General features: G+C 41.9%; 1 protein-coding gene across 1 annotated transcript in view; it reads left to right on the forward strand.

Annotated features, from left to right (window-relative positions):
* The first annotated feature begins 221 nt into the window (after window positions 1-221).
* LOC140075930 (rac GTPase-activating protein 1-like) overlaps window positions 222-12,024 on the forward strand; it is a 28,826-nt gene continuing 17,023 nt past the window's right edge. The window contains exons 1-2 of the mRNA XM_072122356.1: window positions 222-392; window positions 9,917-10,002. Coding sequence (XP_071978457.1) covers window positions 331-392; window positions 9,917-10,002 — 148 coding nt within the window. The 5' untranslated portion in view covers window positions 222-330. The remainder of the gene's footprint in view (window positions 393-9,916; window positions 10,003-12,024) is intronic.

A 12,024-nucleotide genomic window follows, 5' to 3' on the forward strand; every position in this document is an offset into this window, starting at 1 on the left:
TCTCACACATTAGTAAAGCTCAGTAAATGCATTAATTATTAATACTTGTATATTGGTAAATTATAATCAGCATTTATGAGAACCTGAACAATGACAACCCTCAGTAACCAATCAAACCACTGCTCTCATTTTCAATCGCGCTATGATAATAATAGTTGTATTCTGATTGGTTGCTCCGGCAGCCCCTCCCGTTTCTCCAATACAACATCATCTACCACAGACCTGACGCGTCTTCCCGCTCTTTTCTCCACTGACTGAGCAGTGACGTCATCAGTCCAGTCAAGATTGAACGTCCTCACGTCTCGCTGCGTGGCGTGCAGTCAATGTCATATGATTACTAGTCACCTGCCCCCGCGGAGGATTGTGGGAGTTGCGGCGGCGGCCATGATGAAGTGAGTACAGGGAGCTGAGAGGCGGCAGTAGTTATGGTGACCCGGACTGTCATGTATCTCGGTGTATATCCTACAATACAGAGTTCCCTGCTCTTCCTGGCAGTGAGGCGCCATCTTTATCTCGTGTGTCATGGCTGCCTCATATGTTTGAGCCTTTGGTGTGATTCACCTTTGTGATTGGATGTTCTATTACTTCCTGTGACAGACCTTAAAGGGATTGTCCAGGTTCTCTAAATTTTGTTTATTATTAGTCCCAAGTGGTGAAAACTAAAAAAAATAGAGCTGAGACTTCCCTCATTACTTACCTCCAGTGCATTGTGTGACCTCCTGTCACCGCTGTTTTCACTTGGTATACAGCGGCTGAGGGGAGGAAGCTACAACCTGCACCTGCCTATGTGACGCAGCCACGGGGGCTTCCTTCACACGTGACGTTTACATTGAGTTTTGAATGCAATACTTCCCATGAGGAGATTTGCTTTATTACTTTGCTGTTAACATTTGTGTTTACAACATTTTTGTTTTGTAAATGCAAATCTAAACAGCAACGTAATTGGGCAGATCTCCTCCTCTTTTCAGTTGTATTGTGTTTCAAAATGTAACGTGGATGACACATGTGAACACGGTCTGACCCATTGTGTACAAGGAGAAACCAGGGGTGACAGAGGTCCAAAGGTAAGTAATGAAACGCCTTACAACAGATGAGGAGAGGTCATTTTTTCTAGTGACATTACTGTTAACATTTGCATTTACTAAACGCACTGTAAACACATAACATTTGTGTTTTGTTACCCCATTTTAACAAATGAATTTACATCTTGTTTACACTGTTTAGTAAATGCAAATGTTAACAGTGATGTAATCACCCCTCCTCAGCTGTTGTAAGGCCAAGACATAACGGTTGACACGCACAGTTTCACCTACCGCTAGCGCTGCCTTGGCTCGATCATGTATGTGTGTTCATGGAAATGCAAACGATTGGTAACTAGAACCGTGTGTTTTGCATTCTTATTGATCGCTTGCTTTTCCATAGAAATTAGTGAGCTGTAAGGGCGCGTTCACATGGGGGGCGGGGCTCGGGGCGATCGCATATGCGTTTCCAGAGAAACGCATGCGATCGGGTTATCAATCACATGCGTTTCCCGGGAACTGGCTTCAGCCTTGACTACATACTAAGGTTGGATTGCGTTTCCACTGCATCTGCTAAAACACTATGTAACCTCAGCATGTGATCAAGGCTGAAGCCGGTGGAATGCATCAAAAACGCATCGCATCGTGTGAATGCGCCCTTTTTTGTGTTGCAAATCGACTATTTGTTCTCCACGAGATTCGTCAGTGGGATAATAAACCTCTTACATTATTCACCTGTTGAATTCTATTTTGGACCTCAATTTAGCTGGTTAAAACATGGCACGCTATCTAGGTTTTTTTTTGGCAAGCAGACTATCTTCCACATAAATGCCCCTCCTTTTCCGAGGGCCACAACCCCTTTGTCAGACAAGTCAGGACAGGGGGGAAATGGTCTGATTCCTCTTTAAAGGCATTATACAGAGCAAATTACACCAGAAGTCTGGCCAAAGTGGCTTCGTAAATCCCCTTTGGGCGCGTTCACATGGTGCTTTTTCGGTGCACTTTCATCGCGTTTTGAAATGCATTAGAACAGCCGAGCAGAGGTGATTTGCCTAATTACATTAATATTAACACTGGTGTTTAGAAAACGCATCATAAATGTGATGTATATTGTTAACAAGACACATGCTTTAACGCATTGTAAACTTCACGTTTATGATGCATTTATACACGCAATTGTTAACAATAATGTAATTAGGCAAATCCCCTCTCCTCAGCTGTTTTAATGTGTTTTAAAATGCACCGTGTGAATGTGCCCTATTGCATTTACAAATTCCCTGGTAGGATTTCCTGGAGTGAACCTCGATTGTTTGCTTGTGGGCAACTGGCCGTAGCTTTCTGTAGTGCTAGCAAAGTGGCAGCTGCCTGTAGAAGTTTGGCTTGGCTCGTCTCTGGTAGCCACATGTTTGGCTCTTTACAATCTTTTACTGAATGTGGCAACTATATCACATGATCCCAAATCAAGCTGTGTGCATTTGGCCTCCGCGGGCATATAGTATCTGCATAAATCCCCCTCCCGTTGTGTGCAGCCGCCTGGTTGTATTTTACACTCTGCTTAGTCGTGGGTTGATAAATCATCCGACCGTGCAGCACGTAATATGTTTTTCTTAACTTGAAGTCAGCCAAAATAAGAAAGTTTCTGTGAAATGCGGATAAACTATTCACGGAGTACATTAATATAACCTGCAGAATCCAATAACTTCTACCTGCGGATTTCCTCAAGGAACTTGTCCAATTTCATCTTAACTGTCTGTAATGAATGTGCTTTAACTGCATTTTGTGGAAGCAGATTCCAGAATCAAATTACTCCGGGAGCGAGATATGAGCTGTGCATTAACCATATTCTTGGCTCTATTTAGCATATGTCAAGGGTCTAATACCTGTCCCTCAAGCCATTGTTTGGCAGATGAATGGTTAAACCAACTTTTTGTCAATCACAAATCCACATAGTGTTACTGCACAGCAAATTATCTTTAATGCAGAGTGACATTCAAAGTATTCGGCTTGCCTGCTCTGTAAGCAGAGGGAGCGTGCTGGGGTTTCTAGTCGCTGACGCATGTCTTGGACAATAAAGGTAAGCCCACGCCTAGCCGAATATTCTGAAATATAAATAACCACAAATGGAATGGAGATTTTGCTCCAAATTTGCATTAAAAGGGGAAACCTGCAAGAGAATGTATTTGTAGGAGATTTGAGGAGCAATGATTTTGATAAATGTGTGCAATATGTGGGATGGGAGCCCCTATGTTGGCCCAATCCCACAGACTGCAATCAGTGCCGTCGACAGGAGTCCTTGCGTCGTACATCTGCTTTTAAGAGCCTGTTACACGCAAAGATCCAGGCACTGTGCCTGTGGTGATCTTTTTATATTTGTGATCTATGGCCTCCTTATATAAAATTATGCTAATACTGGCGTTGCCAGTACCTCTCTGTGCTGTAGCTTCATAGGCTTTTACACTTTGGAAGAGCACTTCCCCCTCCCACTTTGTGAGAATAGAGTTGGGAGAGGGAAGTGCAAGGGTGGGGGAAGACTATATAACAGCCTGTGAAGTAGCAGCATGGAAGTGCTCTGGTAATTCGTGTAATTTTAAAGGACAGCTACCATCAATGTCCTGATGGTAGATCTGTCCTCCTCAGAAGTTCCTCAAGATTACTATTAACTGTATATGCCACAATTGTGATAACAGAGTTAATGAGCTACGTCACCGTTCCAATACAAATCACGCCCGTTACCTGCTCTATGCACTGTGGAGGGGCCGGACTTGTATCAGAATGTGCTAATTAGCATAAATTATATAAATATAATAATACAATCGCATCGTAGAGCAATAATAAAAGAAGTCCTGAAGAACAATGTTCCTCAGGAACTTCTTAGTAGCACACATCTACCATCGGTAAAACTAATGGTAGATGTCCTTTTAAAGTTGATGTTAGAAGGAAGGAGACCATGGATAACACATATAAGAAGATCCCACAGTCCCGGTGCCTGGATCTATGAGTAATGTCCCTGGTTTATCAGGATGGATTTTGATGGTTAATTTCCTTTCCCTGTTACAGTGTTGATGTTGCTGTTGTGCTGGCAGACATGGGGTCCTTCCATCAAACAATGTTTCTGTATAATACAATGACTTCTGTCCTATATTCAGTGTGTGGCATTGTGTTTCCTTGCAAACAGTTTGTGTGCATGAGCTCTTATTTTTAGTGACAATTTTTTATCAAAATAGTCTGGGGGAGCACGGTGGCTTTGTGGTTAGTACTAAACCCTTGCAGCATCCTGGTCAACATCTGCAAAGATTATGTATGTTCTCTCGTGTTTGCGTGGGCTTCCTCCTGGTCCTCCGGTTTCTTCCCACACTCCAAAACATACTGGTAGGTTGATTAGATTGTGAGCCACATTGGGGATAGGGAATTAATAATAATAATAATAATAATATGAAAGAATGTACAGATTAGGCCACGTTCAGAGTTCACAGAAATAAGCGGTTACAATATGGTTACAGCATTACAATACGTGTGTAACGTAGGAAAGGACGGAAACCAGAAATCCGCTTAGGATGAGCACCAGTCTGTGAGTGGTGAAACTGTGGAGTTTTCACGATGAAATCCTTCATGATGGACATTGTGTGGTGGTTGCTAGTGAAGAAGTACACACCTCCCTATCAACACAGGTAGAGATAAGGTTCATATATTTCTAAAAGTAGCTAAAACAATCGTACAACATCTAAGAAAATTTCCCATAATCTGCAGTGCAAATATTTATTGAAAGAGATTGGACAGGATCGTCCTTGACAAGTATCCTGCCCCACTGATTCCACAGGCCTCACATGGGAAGCCTGTATGTGGTTCCACTGCACCCCCCTTGTCTCCATCGTGTGCTAAGAAGGCGAGTTCTGTGTCCTGACATGGAAAACGCCTCTAACCTTCGTTTTACAATGGAATGATCAGTAAGGCAGAGGCGAGTGCCGCAGGACCTCGCCGCCTCTACCATCATGTGAATTGAGTTATGGTACAATTTACAACGGTTGTTATTTTTAATAGATCTGGAAATGGGAAGTCGGAAGCATCCGAGCAGCTGTTTCTCTTCTAAATTTGGATTCCCGGCATGTAGATCGCTGAGCCTAGGCTGCAGCCACAATGATTGCAACCTCCGAGGCCATATGACCCATTAAAGTCTAGTAATAGAAGTGGTAAAGGTCGCTTAAAGGGACAGTGTGCTGTTAAATGTGAGCTAATAGCTATTAAAAAAAAAAAAAGTGGTTTTGCTTCATGGCCCATGTAAATGCACCGTAAGAAATGACGTGATCGCATACTGTAAAAATTTCCAGGTCAGGGGTTTGCATACTTGCATTGGTGACTGTATTACAAGGCAGTGTTCCAGGGTTAAGATGTTTGCTGGTGATGATAGTGGTGGCTATACTTACATGGGCTGATGAGCAGCAGTGAAGGCATATAATACAACAGCTTCAGAGGAATAAACTCCAGCATGTTTATAACGGTGAATTAAAGTGTTGTCCTACTTGGGACCTCTTTGGCCTATCAAAATGATGTCATAAATGTTCCTTAGATGTGGGGTCTTGCCTCTGGGACCCACATTTTTATGAGTCTTTTTCCTGACCCAGGTCTCACAGATGCAGTAAGTGAACAGCAGCTGCATGTGACGCCTCTCTCGACTCGCGCATATGTGTACAAGCGCCTCTGCTCAATTCATCTGCAAGATCGGAGTCAGTTGAATGTTCTTGTGTTGGGAGACGTGTGATATAATGGCACATCAAGGTGTCATTCAGGCTGTGTGAACAGGGCTCATGGGTTAAGCCCTCTGCCTACATACATACTTGCATTTATGCAGCAAACACAATTGAGCTGGCATTAAACAACTTTGTCCAAAACATTTACAAAGCAACGGCGCATGCACGCTACCATCTTGGCTAGGTTTGTTGCCCACAGTCGCATTGCCATGACAATATGGAGTCTTTGACACTCCCAGGCCTATCAATTAGTGGTATTCCTAGAGGCAGAAAGTAACTGATGAGCAGAAAAATCGCCATATACTGAAATACAGTAGATTTTCAGTATATTGTATCAGCAGTTGGACCCCCTGGGATGCAAGAACCTTGGGGGGGGGGGGGGGGGGGTCTAAAAATACTGTAAAAAAAATTTGAATTCAACACCATCCCGCACCAGAAGGTTTTACTATTCCCTGCTTCTAACACCGACTCACGAACAGATCCGCCACCCGAAGCGGCAGGTGTCGCCAGGCTCTGATCCGCCCACCCCTTGCACGCCTCGGTAAAGCATGACCGCAGCATGTAAGCCTCTTCCCCCTAGGGATTGGATCCCACATGGCACTTGCCACTTGCCAGCGATTCGATCCTCTTCAGGATTGTCTCTGGCAATGAGATCCCATCTGTAGTCTCACTGTAAACTGTTTGAGCATGCGGGACTGTGTACACTGCACTACAATACGTTAGTATTACAGTGCAGTGTCTTGAACTTCAACCAGCATTCCAAGTTTGTAAAAAAAAAAAAAAAAACTCTTCCATACAAACACTCAATAAAGTATAAAACACTCATATACACGATATATCAAATATACATATTTGATATTGTTGTGTCTGTAAAAATCTGCGTAGTAAAACAATACTTATTGGATTTACATATGAATGCCATACGAAGATACCTGAAAAAAGTTCAGTTAAAAGAATTTTTTCTGAAACCCCATTTAAAAAATGCTCAAAAAGTGATTTAAAAATGTTCCAAAATACTCCAAAATAAGACCGCTAAATTAAAAAAAAACACTCTTCTCGCAAAGAATAAGCCCTAAACTAGATCCAAAAAATTGTTCCGGTATGCCTCTAAAATAATGGTGATGCTAAAATTAACAAGTTGTGCAGTAAAATTGGGAAAAACTAAAAAAATCTGTATAAATGAGACCCATAGAATAAACATAACATATTATGTTATGTATGGTGAATGTACAAAAAAATCTTACCAAAAATTGCTAATTTCCTCCACCAACAAAGAGTTAATAAATCAATTAGTTTTATATGCACAAAATTATGTACTTGTTAAAAGTGCTTTTTTTATATGTTGATAATATATATATATATATCTGCTTCAAAAGTAGAGAATTTAGAACGTTGTAAATGGCGAATCTTTTGAAATTGTTGTCAAATTTCCATTATTTTAAATGGCTTAAACACAAAAGATTTCATCTAAACTTTTAAACTAATTTGAAGTATAATGTGTCAAGAGAAAACAATCTCAAAATCCCCTTGGTATCTTATAGCTTTCCAAAGCTAAAACCACTTATAGTGACATGGGGCAGTTTTCGAAAAATGGTGCCAAGTCCTGAAGGGGTTAAAACATCACCCATCTCCGTAGATCAGAAATATCAAGAAATAAACCTGTTGTATCCCTGTGTTCAAAAATGCCCAATCTATTTAAAATATTGTTCAGTGGTGGGGAAATAGCCCCCAAATGTCTGAATCGCCAGATTTTTGCTGACCGAATTTGGCAAAATAAAGAGATTTTGTATAAAGGATTTAACACCTATTTAAGATTTAACATATTTAAATTGTATTGAGGCATACTACAACCTATGTGCGTTTGGTATCTCTGATTGCACTGTCCTAAAGAGTAAGGCTACATTCAGATTACCGTTGCCCGCCATACCGTAGCACGGCAGGTGCGCGGGTAGAGGAGGAGGAGTTGAGCGCTGCTCACCCCAGCCCCTCTCCATAGGGATATATATGGCGCACGGCGAGGGAAGGGAGGACATGTCCTATCTTTTCATGGGGTACAGTTCCGCACGTGTGCTGCACCATACTGCTCCCTTTGGGGGCGCCATGCGCCCATTGCCGTCTATAGGGGGACGTATATCGGCCGTATATACGCCCCCCATACGGCCGTCTAAATGTAGCCTTAAAGAGAACCCATCATGCAAAATAACCCCCCTAAACTAAATATATTTTCATAAACTGCCATTAGAGAGCATTGCCTCTATCCCTTCATTGTCCCTCTGTGCCTGTAAACCTAAGCAATGAGGTCCCAAAGCTGTATGCAAATGACCTGTGAAATGTCCAATGAAGCATTAGCATATTCAAGCTGTCCACTCTATTCATGAGTGGGAGGTACAGCCACACCCCCAGTGCATGACTGACAGCCTGTATAATGGTGTGAGGCTGTATAATGATGTGCTTCCTGGTGCTGGTGGCCACACCCCCAGTGCATGACTGACAGCCTGTATGATGATGTGAGGCTGTATAATGATGTGCTTCCTGGTGCTGGTGGCCACGCCCCCAGTGCATGACTGACAGCCTGTATAATGGTGTGAGGCTGTATAATGATGTGCTTGCTGGTGGCCACGCCCCCTGCAGCCTGCGTGTGCATGTGTGTGTGTGTATAGGAGAGATACAGCAGCTCCAGGCAGCCATGTTACAGCAGAACATGTCAGGTACATATGTAGCTGATGTCTGTGTCTCTCACCTGTATATTAGGAGGATGCAGCATGTCAGCAGATGCAGCGCACACACACTAGCAATGCTTTACTATACATTACACACAGACATGAGCAGGGGGAGGAGAGGGGAGGGGGAACAGGGGTGACATCACTGCCTCTGACCATGTGACCAGCCTCATTTACATAATAAATGATTTTATAATGATTAATGTATGAATTAACTAGATAAAGGCTGGGATGGATCCTTGTGAGCTGCTCCAACAGGTAGAGGTGACAGGACAAGTGACACAGACCTGATGACAGGTGTCCTTTAAGGGGAGGTGTCATTTGGAGCGCACAGTAAAATCTGTAAAAACACCCTACAGGGAAATGCAGCCATCTTTTCCGCTTCACAATATGCTGTGAGTACTTGCACCAGGAAGTACAACTTGTTACGCAGAATAAAAAGCTGATTTGGGGTGGGGGGAGCAGTTGAGAACGGGACCCTCAGTTGTTCAGAGAGCAGGGTCTGTGGGGTCGCTTGTCTCCAGCATTCGGCTATTGGTAATGGTTGAATGCTGGGCTTGGCAATTTCCTGCACTCCTGCAATATTGCGCGTACATTTCACCTGCCGCTTCATTCAATTAGTGATGATGGGACCCCCCATTCTCGTGATCGGTAGGGGTCCCAGCAAAATAGTTATGGCTCTTGTAATACAGTGTTTGCGCAGTCGTGACTATTCTCTCTCTTTCCGACGTCATATATGTGATCGGTAGTTGCTGATCCATGTTGGCTGTGCTGCTGGAAGCCGTGGCGTGTACTCCATGCCGGTGTACATTAGCCTCCATCCAACATACTAGGAATATGGCAGCACTCGGCAGGAGAGCGGGTTCCCACCGTCTCCTCTAATGATCACTTTTAAGCTGCATCTGGCAGCCCGGCTTGTGATCACCATCCGCATGACAACTCTGTCACCGGATGACAGCTCTGTACCTGATGCAGTGCACCATAGGGCGGCTTTCCTATATAAAGCAGTGTTGTAGGGTTACCTGCTTTTTTTTTTAGTTTTATAACATGGCAGAACGTAAGATTATATCAAAACTAATGGGGAGCGTCCGCACTGCTGCGGTCAGAGAGGAGGAAATATTTGCCTCTGCGCTTGACGCTCTGTTGATGAAAAGCCGTGAAGAAAATCGGCACCAGGGAGGGTGACACATGCTGAGGTGGAAAATCCACTTCTACTTCCTAACAAGACAGTATACACCTAATTTATCACCGCACCGCAGTGCACAGACACAATGCATCACATTATTCTGTGTATCATTACACCGCTATACCACCTCAAGCATCTGTGTGTGGAAGGGGTCAAGAACAAGATCTTTTGGGGCCAGAGGTGAAAGAGCACACTGTAACCTAATTTTAATATTGCATTTTTTTTTTTTTTTTTTTTTTGGACTAGGACGGGGGAGTCACAGAAACGAGCGCTTCAAGCCTATATTGACAAGCTGCTAAAAGTTGTCGAGTTCAATGCTGCTGCTGAGGAAGGTACAAAGGAACAATACACCTTCACCTCTCAATGGCAATTCCACCTGGAAGAGAACTTTCCACTGTCACTTAGAGTTTGAGTTATAAGCAACAGGACAGTATTATAGTAGTTATATTCCTGTACATAGGGGGCAGTATTATAGTAGTTATATTCCTGTACATAGGGGGCAGTATTATAGTAGTTATATTCCTGTACATAGGGGGCAGTATTATAGTAGTAATATTCCTGTACATAGGGGGCAGTATTATAGTAGTTATATTCCTGTACATAGGGGGCAGTATTATAGTAGTTATATTCTTGTACATAGGGGCAGTATTATAGTAGTTATATCCCTGTACATAGGGGGCAGTATTATAGTAGTTATATTCTTGTACATAGGGGGCAGTATTATAGTAGTTATATTCCTGTACATAGGGGGCAGTATTATAGTAGTTATATTCTTGTACATAGGGGGCAGTATTATAGTAGTTATATTCCTGTACATAGGGGGCAGTATTATAGTAGTTATATTCCTGTACATAGGGGGCAGTATTATAGTAGTAATATTCCTGTACATAGGGGGCAGTATTATAGTAGTTATATTCCTGTACATAGGGGGCAGTATTATAGTAGTTATATTCTTGTACATAGGGGCAGTATTATAGTAGTTATATCCCTGTACATAGGGGGCAGTATTATAGTAGTTATATTCTTGTACATAGGGGGCAGTATTATAGTAGTTATATTCCTGTACATAGGGGGCAGTATTATAGTAGTTATATTCTTGTACATAGGGGGCAGTATTATAGTAGTTATATTCCTGTACATAGGGGGCAGTATTATAGTAGTTATATTCCTGTACATAGGGGGCAGTATTATAGTAGTTATATTCCTGTACATAGGGGGCAGTATTATAGTAGTTATATTCTTGTACATAGGGGGCAGTATTATAGTAGTTATATTCCTGTACATAGGGGGCAGTATTATAGTAGTTATATTCCTGTACATAGGGGGCAGTATTATAGTAGTTATATTCCTGTACATAGGGGGCAGTATTATAGTAGTTATATTCCTGTACATAGGGGGCAGTATTATAGTAGTTATATTCCTGTACATAGGGGGCAGTATTATAGTAGTTATATTCCTGTACATAGGGGCAGTATTATAGTAGTTATAATCCTGTACATAGGGGGCAGTATTATAGTAGTTATATTCCTGTACATAGGAGCAGTATTATAGTAGTTATATTCTTGTACATAGGGGCAGTATTATAGTAGTTATAATCCTGTACATAGGGGCAGTATTATAGTAGTTATAATCCTGTACATAGGGGGCAGTATTATAGTAGTTATATTCCTGTACATAGGGGCAGTATTATAGTAGTTATAATCCTGTACATAGGGGGCAGTATTATAGTAGTTATATTCCTGTACATAGGAGCAGTATTATAGTAGTTATATTCCTGTACATAGGGGCAGTATTATAGTAGTAATATTCCTGTACATAGGGGGCAGTATTATAGTAGTTATATTCCTGTACATAGGGGGCAGTATTATAGTAGTTATATTCTTGTACATAGGGGCAGTATTATAGTAGTTATATCCCTGTACATAGGGGGCAGTATTATAGTAGTTATATTCTTGTACATAGGGGGCAGTATTATAGTAGTTATAATCCTGTACATAGGGGGCAGTATTATAGTAGTTATATTCCTGTACATAGGAGGCAGTATTATAGTAGTTATATTCCTGTACATAGGGGGCAGTATTATAGCAGTTATATTCCTGTACATAGGAGCAGTATTATAGTAGTTATATTCCTGTACATAGGGGGCAGTATTATAGCAGTTATATTCCTGTACATAGGAGCAGTATTATAGTAGTTATATTCCTGTACATAGGGGGCAGTATTATAGTAGTTATATTCCTGTACATAGGGGGCAGTATTATAGTAGTTATATTCCTGTACATAGGGGCAGTATTATAGTAGTAATATTCCTGTACATAGGGGGCAGTATTATAGTAGTTATATTCCTGTACATA

Source organism: Engystomops pustulosus, chromosome 8 (assembly GCF_040894005.1).
Source record: "Engystomops pustulosus chromosome 8, aEngPut4.maternal, whole genome shotgun sequence".
NCBI classification, from domain to species: domain Eukaryota; kingdom Metazoa; phylum Chordata; class Amphibia; order Anura; family Leptodactylidae; genus Engystomops; species Engystomops pustulosus.